At 37.5% G+C, this 12784-nt stretch overlaps 1 protein-coding gene across 5 annotated transcripts in view; it reads right to left on the bottom strand.

Moving 5' to 3' along the window:
• Positions 1–12784, bottom strand: part of DNAH8 (dynein axonemal heavy chain 8) — a 396942-nt gene that overhangs the window by 153956 nt on the left and 230202 nt on the right. For all 5 annotated transcript variants that reach the window (XM_072641991.1, XM_072641989.1, XM_072641988.1 and 2 more), the window contains 2 exons: positions 12180–12289; positions 9599–9762 (listed from right to left, as the gene is read on the bottom strand). In XM_072641991.1, the coding sequence (XP_072498092.1) occupies positions 9599–9762; positions 12180–12289 (274 nt within the window). The remainder of the gene's footprint in view (positions 1–9598; positions 9763–12179; positions 12290–12784) is intronic.

Genomic DNA, 12784 nt, shown 5'->3' with positions numbered 1-12784 from the left:
TACTACCCATATACAATTCTAGCTTTGTAGTTCCAGGGTGGAGAGGAGCACCTGTGGTTGCTCATAAGTGAAGAGGGGTCCTGGTTTCAGCTCCAGAGCCAACAATAATACTACCACTTGAGGCTGCAGGAGAGCAGGGGACCTACTCACAGATTCAGAGCCAAGAGGAGCAATGCTAATGCTTACAGTTGGGAGCAGGAGTCTTTCTGGGTAAAGAGCATAGTAGAGATAAGTAGAGCAGTAATTACACATTTCCCAGAATAACACTACCCTGGAATCACTGAAAACTTGAAGAACCCCCCTGAAGTAGCTCTGAAAACAGCAGCATGAAAAAGTCTAAAGTTTGAGACAGGGCCTCCCCACTCTCAGATGAGCACAACTCAACTTCAACATAAAATTAAAAGTCCAGAAATAGGCTGGAAAAAGAGCAAACAAAGGGATTTGACTATAAAAAGCTACCAAAATGATAAAGAAGACCAAGACAAAATCTCAATAGAAGATAAAAATTAAAAAAAAAAAAACAGCTACAAGCAAAGTATCAAATAAAAATGCTAATTGGATCCAAGACCAACAAAAATTCCTTGAAAAAATAAAAGAAAGAAGTAAGAGTGGCAGAAGAAAAACTGGGAAAAGGAATAAGAGTGATGCAAAAAAAAACTATAAAAAGAGAATTATCAGCTTGGTACAAAAAATTCTCAAGAAAATCACACCTTAAAAAATAGAATTGGCTAAATGGAAAAGGAGGTCCAAATAGTCACAGAAGACAATAATTGCTTAAAAATTAGAATGGGGGGATGGAGCCAAGATAGCGGAGGAGAAGGACAGACCTGTAGAAGCTCTCCCCCTACAACCTATAAAATACCTGTAAAAATGACTCTAAACAAATTCTAGAGCAGCAGAATCCAGAAAGCAAGAGAGTGAGATTTCCAGTCCAAGACAGCCTGTAAGGCCAACAGAAAAGGTCTATCACAACCGGCTCAGAGCAGAGTGCAACCCAGCCTGGGTCATGAGGCACAGACAGGACTGGAACAAGCTTCAGGGCACAGAACTACAGGCAGCAGCTGCAATTCTCAGATTTCTCAACTCACAAATGCCAAAGACAGCTTCAAAGGTCAGTGAGAAAACTCTTTCACCTGAGTGAGGTCCAGCCCAAAGGTGGCTGCTGCCACTGTGGCAGCAATGGCCACTTTTGGATCCCTGGCCTAAAGACCCTGAGGGAATCCAACAACGGATCCAGGTCTCAGTTCTGAGTGGAAGTCCTGGGGTTGGGAAGAGTGCTGGCATGGTGGAGTTGGTGGTGACTGTGGAGAGGGCATCCTGTTCCCAGATCCTGGGCAGATAAGAATGCTTGTGGTTGCTCACAGAACAGAGTGCAGGCCAGGAGATGAGGAAACTCCTCTCCCTTTATTGTGCCACCTCAGAGGAACTGAGAAGTTACAGGTCCCTAGATTATACCCTCCACTTGACAAAGGACTCAAAAGTCAAGTAACTGACTGAGAAAATGCCCAAAAAGGGGGGAAAAATAAGACCATAAAAGGTTACTTTCTTGGTGAATGGGTATTTTCTTCCATCCTTTCGGATGAGGAAGAACAAAGCATAGCATTAGATGAAGATATAAATGTCAAGGCTTCTTCATCCAAAACCTCCAAAAACAAAAGGATGCAATGGTCTCAGGCCATGGAAGAGCTCAAAAAAGATTTTGAAAATTAAGTAAGAGAGGTGGAGAAAAAACTGGAAAGAGAAATGAGAGCAATGCAAGAAAATCATGGAAAGCAGGTCAACACCTTGTTAAAGGAGATCCAAAAAAATGCTGAAGAAAACAACACCTTTAAAAATAGACTAATCCAAATGGCAAAAGAGATTCAAAAAGTCAACGAGGAGAAGAATGCTTTAAAAAGCAGAATTAGCCAAATGGAAAAGGAGGTTCAAAAGCTCACTGAAGAAAATAGTTCTTTAAAAATTAGAATGGAGCAGATGGAAGCTATGACTTTATGAGAAACCAAGAAATTACAAAACAAAACCAAAAGAATGAAAAAATAGAAGACAATGTGACTGACCTGGAAAATGGATCAAGGAGGGATAATTTTAAAATTATTGATCTACCTGAAAACCATGATCAAAAAGAGAGCCTAGACATCATTTTCCAAGAAATTATCAAAGCAAACTGCCCTGATATTGTAGACCCAGAGGGTAAAATACAAATGGAAAGAAGTCATTGATCACCTCCTGAAAGAGATCCCAAAAGAAAAACTCCGAGGAATATTGTAGCCAAATTCCAGAGTTCCCAGGTCAAGGATAAAATATTTCAAGCAGCCAGAAAGAAACAATTTAAGTATTGTGGAAATGCAATTAGGATAACACAGGATTTAGCAGCTTCTACACTAAGGGATCAAAGGGCGTGGAATACAATATTCCAAAGGTCAAAGGAGATTTTGTGTGTGTTTGTCCTTCATTGCTGAAGAAGACCATGCCATCAGAGAAATCATGACATGACTTGCACTTGACTTTGTTTTGAGTGAGGGAGGGCTGTGCAGGTCACCAGCCTCACTTCTGCTCCAGAGCCATCTGAATTCAGTAACCAGATGTTCGTCAGGATGACTGGAGATGACCCAGGTTGCACTGGGAGACCCTGGACCCTTTAGGCCAAGGTCTTTACAGGTAGTCACTTAGGGCAAGGCAATGCCCATTCATCGAAAAGGCCTTTGTAAGAAGTAGCCAGAGCATAGCCCCTTTAATGAGGCCAAGAAAAAGAAAGACATCAGGTTGAGAGGGAAACAGCAACAGTTACTACTGATAATCACTCTAAAGCTAGGAGGGTCCAGAAGAGCCCTTAGGCAGGGGCCCATTGGTGTCCCAGCTTCAGAGTGCCATAGGTTTAAGGTTTTGGGAAAGAAAAGGACAAGGGAAAGGAGAAGAGAGGAGCCAGTAAAACTCAAGTCAACTGGACATCTTTTGGCCATCCAAATTAACCTTCCATTGGAGAGGAGAAGGAAGGGGAGGGGGAGGCAGACAGGAGAGAAGGAGTTGAATTACCTAGCTAGCTGGGTCCCTATTCAACCAGTCACATGATTGTGTTCGTCCTTTATTGCTGAAGAAGACCATGCCATCAGAGAAATGATGACATGACTTGCACTTGACTTTGTTTTGAGTAAGGGAAAGCTGTGCAGGTCATCAGCCTCACTTCTCCTCCAGAGTCATCAACATTAACTAGCAGTCATATCATCATTTTCCTGATGTCATGGTTCCAAAGGAGATAGGATTAAATCCAAGAAACACCTACTCAGCAATACTGAGTATAATACTTCAGGGGCAAAAATGGAATTTCCATGAAATAGAGGACTTCTAAGCATTCTTGTTGAAAAGACTAGAGCTGAATAGAAAATCTGACTTTCAAATACAAGAATCAAGAGAAACATGGAAAGGTAAACAGGAAAGAGAAGCCTTAAGAAACTCACTGAAGTTGAACTGTTTACATTCCTACCTGGAAAGATGTTATTAGTAACTCATGAGACCTTTTTCAGTATTATGGTAGTTAGAGGGAGAATATATATATATATACATATCTGTAGGTGTGTACGGGTAGGTATGTATGTGTATATTATATATGTGTAGGCATGCATATGTACACATGTGTATGCATATATGTATGTATGTATATGTGTATATATGTGCATGTGTGTATATATGTATATATATGTATATGTATAGACAGAGAGCACAGGGTAAGCTGAATATGAAGGGAGAATACCTAAAAAGAAATTTACTATTGAATGGAATATACTAGGAGTAAGAAAAAGTAGAGGTAGAATGTAAGAAATCATCTCACATAAAAGAGGGAAGAGCTTTCACAATGGAGGGGAAGAGGGGAGAGATGAAAGGAAATAATTGAACTTTACTCTCATGGGATTTCGATTAAGGAGGGAATAACATAAACGCAACTGGGTATGGAAATCTATTTTGCCCTGCAGGAAGGCAAGGGGTAAGGGGATAGGAGATGGAACAGAAGAGAAGGGACAGCAAATTGGGGAAAGGGATAATCGGAAGCAAACACTATTGTGGGAGGACAGGTCAAGGGAGAGAATGGAATAAATGGTGGGCAGGACAGGACAGAGGGAAATGTGGTTAGTCTTTACAACATAACTACCATGGAAGTGTTTTGCATTGTTACACATTTATGACCTAAATTGAATTACTTCTTTTCTCAATGAGGGTGAGTAGGAGGGAGGAAGAGGACACGGAACTCAAAGCTTTATGAATGAATGTTAAAAATTATTTTAGCATGTAACTGGAAATTAAGCTATACAGGCAATGGAATATAGAAATCTATTTTATTCTATAGGAAAACAGAGGGGAAGGGGGATGGAAGAAGGGTGGGTAATAGAAGGGAGGAGAGACTGGAGGAAGAAGTGCATGGGGTAAATGTTGTCCTGGGGTGGGGGTGGGGAGAGATGGGGAGAAAATTTTGAAGTCAATTTCCCTGAAAGTGAATGTTAAGAATTGAAAAATAAATAAATTACATTAAAAAAAATTAGAATTGGGCAGGTGGAAGCTAAGGACTCCATAAAGCTTCAAGAAATAACACAAGAAAATGAAAAAAGAAAAAATATGAAATCTGTCATCAGAAAAACAACAGGTCTTGAAAACAGATTAAGGACAGATAATTAAAAATTACTGAACTGCCTGAAAGCCATGATGAAAAAAAAGAGCCTAGACATCAAATGTCAAGAAATTACAAAGAAAAACTGTCCCTAATATCTTAGATCTCAATGGTAAAATAGAAATGGAAAGAATCCACTGATCACCTCAAGAAAGAGATTTCAAAATGAAAACTCCCAAGAATATTATAGCCAAATTCCAGCACTCCCAGGTGAAGAAAATATTGCAAGCATCCAGAAAGAAACAATTCAAATACCATGAAGCCACAGTCAGGGTCATTCAAGATTTATTAAAGGAGCAAAGGGCTTGCAATAAGATATTTCAGATGGTAAAGAAGCTAGGATTACAATGAAGAATCGTTTACCTAGCAAAACTAGGTATATTCCTTCAGGGGAAAAGATAGATATTTAATGAGATAACTTTGAAACATCCTTATGAAAAGACCAGAGGTGAATAGAAAATCTGACACTAAAACACAAGACTCAAGAGAATTATAAAAAGGTAAATGTGAAAGAATAATCATAAGAGACCTAATAAAATTAAAATGTTTACATTCCTATGAGGGAAAATGATACTTGTAACTCTTAAAAACTTCTCATTAGTTAGAAGGAATCTACATAGACAGAGGGCATGAGAGTTGATTATATGATTTCCAAAAAAATGAAGGTGTGAGGAAAAGGGATGCACTGGGAGAAGGGGGAGGGAGAAGTAGAACTGGGAAGATTATCTCATAAAAGAGGCATGGAAAGAAGAGTTTTCTCTTGGATGGGAAAATGGACTTGGGTGAGCAATGTTTGAACCTTACTCTCAATAGAATTAGTTCAAAGAGAGATGGATATGTTTGTGTGTATGTATGTATATGTATTATATGTGTGCATATTTGTATATATGCATATATATGTGTGTATATATACACATATAGATGAACATACTAAGTTGGGTATAGAAATATAGTTTATTCAATATAGAAAAAGGAGGAGAAGGGGATAAGTGATACAGAGGAATGATAAAAGGGGGGGCAGATTAAGGGAAGCAGTTGTTAAAAGCAAGCTAGACTTTTGAGGAGGGACAGAATAAAGAGAAAGATAAACAGAAGAAAATAGGATGGAAGAAAATACACAGTAATTATAACTGTGAATGTGAATAAGATGAGCTCACTAATAAAACAGAAAAAGATAGCAGAATAGATTAGGGACCAGAATACAGTGCTCTATTGTGTATAAGAGACATACTTGAAACAGAAAGACACACCATCTCTCCATCTACTAGTTGCTTCCCTACTGCCTACCAATACATTCCCATGTGTTCCCCCATCCTCAAAGAAACCTCTCTTTATTCTTCCATCTTGGCTAGCTATAACCTTATATTTCTCTTCCCTTTTGTGGAAAACATCCTGGAAGCCATGTAAAAATCAGTACCCCAACTTCCTTTTCTCTCATTCTTAACTCTCTCTAGTCTGGCTTACAATATCTTTTAATTGCCAGATCTAATGGCCTTGTCTCAATCCTCATCCTTCTTGACTTCTAGACATTCTCTGACAGTGTTGATCACTCTGTTCTCCTTGATACTTTCTTCCCTTTAGGTTTTCATGACATTGCTTTCTCTGTCCTCCTCTTTCCTTCTACCTGTAAGACTTCTCCTCCTCCGTCTCATTTTGCCGGTGTCATCCTCAACTCCTCTCTCTCAGCTCCGTATTCAATCTATGGTCAAGGCCTGTTGATTTTACCATGATAAAATATGCCCCCTTCTCAACTCTGACACTGCCACCACCTCAGTGTAGACCCTTATTACCTCATGCTCGGACTATTATAGTAGGCTGCTGGTGGGTCTGCCTGCCTCAAGTCTCTTTCTACTCCAATCCATTCTCTACTCAGTTGTCAAAGTAATCTTCCTAAAGATCTTTTATCCTTTTCCCCCCTCAACTCCCTCACCCTGCCCCAGTAAACTCTAGTGGCTCCCTATCAACTTTCAGGATTCAAATATAAAATTCTCTTTTTGGAATTCAAAGCCCTTCCCAACCTGCCTCATCCCAGTTTCCCAGTTTTCTTTTACCTTACACACCCCTCTCCCATGTAATCAGTAATCCAGTAACAGTGGCCTCCCTGCTGTTCCTCGTATTTGATACTCATCTCCTTGTTGACTCTGGACATTTTCATTTTCTGTCCCCCATAACTGGAATTCTCTCACTCCTCATCTCCAAATCAGAAAAGATTAGCAAAGCACTTTGCACAGTGCCTGACATAAGGCATGTGTTATAAGAATGCTTTTTATCTTCCCTTTCCCTTTTTTCACCACCTCCTGGCTTCTCTAGCTTTTTTCATATTTCAGTTAAAATCCCACCTACAGGAAGCCTTTCCCAAACTCCTTTAATTTTAAAGCCTTACCTTTGTTGATTATTTCTAATTTATCATGTATATAGATTACTTGTATATAATTATTTGCATATTATCTTTCCCTTTGTGAGATCCTTGAGAGCAGGGACTGTTTTGCCTTTCTTTGTATTCTCAGCACTTAGCACAGTGCTTGTCACATATAGTAAGCACTTAATCCTTGATGGATTGATCCAGACAGAACTGGAAGATGTGACTACTGAATTATTGTTAGAGACCCTTGAAAGGTCTAGGAAAACAGGAATGGGTTCACTGGACTGAAGAAAGGGAATGTTGCTTCCATTTTCAAAAGAAGGAAGAGTATGAAGTCTCCAAAATACACATCAGTGAAATTGACCTTTTCTCCCCCTAGGAATTAGTTTCATCAAGAGAAAGTCATGTCAGAGAAATTTCATATCCTTTTTTGGTAGGGTAACATATTGGCAGATTGGGGGAATGCTATAGAAACAGTATTACCCAAAACATCTGACAAGTTCTCTTATGTTATTCTTGTGAACTCAATGGAGGGACATATATTAGAGGTAGATGAATTTAGAACTGATTCTACCCAAAGATAGTTATTAATGGTTCTATGTCAACTTAGAGTGAAGTCTGTAGTATGAAGTACTTCAGAAACATATATGCCCCTGTGCTAGTCAACATTCTTATTAATGACACAGGTGAAGACATAAGTGGCATGCTTGTCAAATTTGCAGATGACACAAAATTTGGAGTACAGATTTAAAAAAACCAAATGCTACAGGTGAAAACAACGCCTTGCACTGAATCAACTGAAATTCAATGAGGGCAAATGTAAAGTTCTATACCTGAGTTTTTAAAAAATTAATCTAACATCTCCAGGACACGGAAACTCCTTAGACAATAGCTGCTCCAAAGTTCTAGGAGAGTGTAATATCTCTGTAAGTCAACAGTAGCTCCCAAGGATTTTGACAAAAATACTATTACCATCTACAGAATGAAGGTTATAATAGCTCTGTTTCACTCTGTAATTGTCATAACAACTCTGCAGTACTATACCCAGTGTAGGATACTGTATTTTAAAGAAAGACACAGACATATTTGGAATGTGTCCAAAAGAAGGTGGACAAGATGATGAGAGGGCTGGAGAATATGTCACATGTGGAAAAGGAAACGGGAATGTTTAATCTGGAAGTTTTAGGAGAGGTATGATGTACATTAATGTACTTGAAGGGCATCATGTGGAAAATATATTTGACTTGTTTTTCTTGGTACCAAGTACAGAAAGAGAAACAATGGGGCTGCAGAAAGGCAGATTTAAGTTTGATGTAAGGAAAAACTTCCTAAGAATTAGAGATGTCCAAATATGGAAACAGTGAATTATCCCTCCTAAGATGTCTTTATGAGAAGAGATGATCACTAAGTCAGATAAGTTGTTGAAATGATTGGTCACATATAGTTTTAGACTAGGTGGTCTCTAAAGTCCCTTCCAACTCTTAGAATCTGTAGTTCTGCAGGCTTTTATTATTGGCATGGGTGCTTCCCCTCTCTGGGCCTCACTTTCCTCATCTATGAACTGAGAGAGTTAGAATGAATGATCTTGGAGGTCCCTTTCAACTTTCAAGTTTGATCCTATGCTCTCTAAGGGTTTCTGTGACTGAAAAATTCACCAGCTTTCTGGCCAACCCAGAGACACCTCCCTCCAAACTGAGGTTCACAGATGACAGAACTACAGATTGTTACAAGTTGCATCCTTCAAGTCTTTCCCATTTGATAAGACCTACTTGTGCTTATGCTGAACTGGCATAAGAACCTCAGTAAGCTCCATGGCATAGCTGGGGTATAAGAAGAGGTCTTTAGTAGAAGATCAAAGTTACATGTTCCATTAACTGGGCATGATTATTCAAGCAGCTATAAACTAATCAAAGTCTACTAATACACACCCCATATTATGTCATTTTGTCCACAAGAAATGTTTTTATTAAATTAGTATTGGTCCAGGGTATTACCCTGAAGGTTCAACCTCATAACCATTTCAAAGGGGGGGGGGTGTGGAATTAACCTTTCAAAATATTGCCTTATTAATCTTGATCTTTTCTTTTGCCCTAAGTATGTGGACTAAATTATGGAGCACTATGCCATCGTGTGTAGTCAAGCATTGTGTTTTATAGACTTAAGCCCAAAGCATCTTTCATAAGCCCAGAGATTTACACTGTGGTCTATACAACCCCCAAATATTTTAGCAACCATATGGAATTTAAAATTGTCATAGCATTCTAGGTGTGGATGAAACAACACACACTGCAGTAAAGGCACTATTTCACATGGGTGCATTTATAAAATCTTTTGAGGAAATCTATGTATTGGATTGCCCAATGATGAACAAATAGAAAAAAAGAAGCATGATAGAAATCAAAACTAAGTCAGCTAGCAAATATTTTTTTGCAATACAATTCTAGACGGAGGATGACATCAATGCTATTATTTACCACTTACAAGTAAGACCACTCTCATGTTAATTTTAGTAGATACATCAAGAATGTTCTATTGGTACAAAAATATCATATATGCTTCACAAGAAATTATTTAGGTACCTATCTGCAATTACTCTGTTGCACTCATGTTTGAAAAGTGATAGGAGAACAGTAATTGATTCACATTCTTCTGCTTTTATAGTTAACATTCCTTGCCAAATTCTGGAAAGATCTCGAAGATTGAAGATGTAATGAAATTTTGATGGAGTTGGCAGCATTTTTACCTAGAGCAAAAATATACTCAGTGTTCAAAACTAACATTTATATGGTAAAAAAACAAAACAAAAAAAAAAAAAAACACCAAGGATGCAAATTTCTAGGAGAGAATGATCTTCTCTTACATGCCATTCTAGAGGTATGACCCTGGCCAAGTCACTTAGCTTGTGTCTGCTTTAGTTTCCTCACCTGTAAAATGTCGATGATGATAGCATCTACCTCTCAGGATTATTGTGAAGATCAGATGAGATATTTGTAAAGTACTTTTCAAACTTTAAAGTGCTATGTGAATGCTATCTAGTATGATTATTATCGCTAAAATAGTCATCCTTAGGGAACATGTTCAGAGTAGTTTTGACTTTTTAAAGCTTTTAAAAGAACTGACAAAAGGATTCCAAACTAAAACTTCTAAAATATTTCCCAGAGTAGACTAATACTATATTAAGGTTATGAAATATCTTATAGACACACAGCTATACATCTATAGTTATATGTGTTACAATTCTTGTTCCCTAGAAAGACAATTTCAGAGGCATAAGTCTTCCTATCCTATGATATCCAAAGTGGATTTTTAGGAGTATAATTGACTCCGTTTTGTGCTTTCTTTGCTGCTATTATACTTCTTTCTTTTTCCGTGTTACACTGAACGTACTCAATGTTTCCTTCAGTACCTCTCTTACTTTATGGAAAACTCATAGAACTTTGAGTAGTTTAAGGAATTCACTCCCTTTTCTTTATCTTATCCATTATCTATCCTATCCTATATCTATTAAAGCAAGAAATAGAAGGAATTTAACAAATTTTAATTAACTCACCACTGATAGAGAAGAAACTGTGGTGAGAAAAGCTATTCAGGCCTTTACAATGGTTTAAGCTTCTTTTTTCTTTTCCTAAAGACCTTACCTTTTCTCATCCTCCCTATTCTTACCTAAACTCTTTGGATGTCTTGGCTCAGGAGGAAAGCCCATATATATGTCATCTGTAGAACTGTGACATACACGTATCAATCACCTACAAACAGGGTGTGTTGTACTCTTAAGTGAATAAATAAACTGCAGTGTATCTCTGTCTGTAAGCTATACTGGCTTATTGGGGCAGTGGCTAACTAGGACCCTGAAAATTCTTGCAACATATGCACCATGTCTTTCTACATAGGCAGATACATATAGATATGTAGATTAAGGTATATGACTAGAATGGCAATGAAGTACATCATGTTAACTGCACCTTTATTAGAAAACATATGTATCTGGACTGACATACATATGAGTTTAATGTTTGAACTAGAGTTCATTGGGAAGAATATATGAGATAATATCTAATTCTGTTTGTTAAAATCAGGTAACATAAATGTTATCAAATTTAGGTTTTAATATTATCTAAATTGTTGGCATAAGGTTCTGTTTTGTTTTCTGCAGGGGAAATAAAGCTAAGAACACATATTATCTTAAATATCTTCTGAATGAGAGATGACTTGGCTGTGTAATCAATTTTATTTTCCTTGATCACAGGTTGCATTTTAAGTCCTATCTATCTGAAGTCTTACAGGTATAACTGCATTAAGGATAAAATCAACTGAATTAAAATATACCTGGTTGAGAAATGTGTTTTACATAACCTTGATAGGAAATATTATCTTATTTAGTAAAACATCTTTGGTAAAATTATTTGAGAATAAAGTTAAGTGACTAATGGCATGTTGGTTTGTGAATATGAAACTCTTATTGATAGAAAACAGGGCCATACTTTTGCAAAAATGGTTATTTTGATACTCTGTGATGGTTTGGGGATATAGTCAGCATAGAATATAGAATTGTGGCATTAAGTATTTAAACCATGAAATTATGCTTGTATCCAGAGTATTAAAGAGGTTTATCAGGGATGTTTAAGGATGGATAATTTATAAGTTCTTGCTATTATGTTTAGATTTGAAAAAGCTGTTAGGTTTATGCCACTGACAGCTGGAAACAAGTTTTCAACAGTATTGAGAGATATATAAATATAGATATCATAAGGCCATTTGCCTTTGCATAATTTTAAAGCAATCTGTACTTATTTGCCTTTTTATGAAATGTTTCCACTAGTCATCTAGCAAAAGCTCCCTTGGGTATGTATTCTTTAGTCATATTTATGGTGTTTTGGCAGTAAGAAGGGTTGGGTAACTGGGGCTTTGTCCAGTGCACCCAATTTTAGAGAAGACATAGAGATGCTGTTTGTCCACTCTAGCATGAAGTATTTTCTATTGTATCATTCACAGTAAAGGAATTTCACCCACAGTTATTGAGGGAATCATTCAGCCCTAATATCTGATCCCTGGCTTTGAAGTCAAGCAGCTATACACCCATAGAATTTATGTCTTCCTATAAGAGGAACATTAGGCTGATTGATTAGGCAACATATTTTGATCTACCATACTCTTCTGTACCTTAGTCCATTGCCATAGTATTCTACCCGCTGAAACTAATTTCATTATCATGTCACATATTTCAGGCTTGAAATGTCTACAAGCATCAAAGTAGCCACATCCAATTACTCCTGAAAACAGAAGAAATTAAGGACACAAACTCATAGTTACACAGTATATCTTTATCATAAAAAATAAATCATTGCACATATTTACATATCTATTCTAGCAGTATTTGAGGTAATTAATCTTAGGAAACAAATAATACCCAAATAACACTATAGCTATAAGTTATGAGCAGGAAAAGCAAAAATTGGAGAGTAAACCCAGTTTGCAGGCTTATCAACCCCCTCCTAGAGAGCCCTTCTTTTAAAATCACCAGAGTTTTTTGATGAGTCTTCCCAACTTCAGACGCAGCACACTACCCACTGTGCTACCCTAGCTGCCCTATACCATCACATTAAACACTACTCTCTAAAAACTAATTAAGGCTGACTAACTAATTGATATCATTGATAATCAGTGGGGATAAGACACTATTGGGGTTCTCATGAGTTAAGACTACTAGAAACCTATCCCCAAACCTTTCCAAACAGCAACAGGAGAGGCAGCAGCTGCTTTCTTCT

Source organism: Notamacropus eugenii, chromosome 2 (genome assembly GCF_028372415.1).
Source record: "Notamacropus eugenii isolate mMacEug1 chromosome 2, mMacEug1.pri_v2, whole genome shotgun sequence".
Taxonomy (NCBI): Eukaryota; Metazoa; Chordata; class Mammalia; order Diprotodontia; family Macropodidae; genus Notamacropus; species Notamacropus eugenii.
This window is presented reverse-complemented; position numbering and strand designations above follow the sequence as displayed.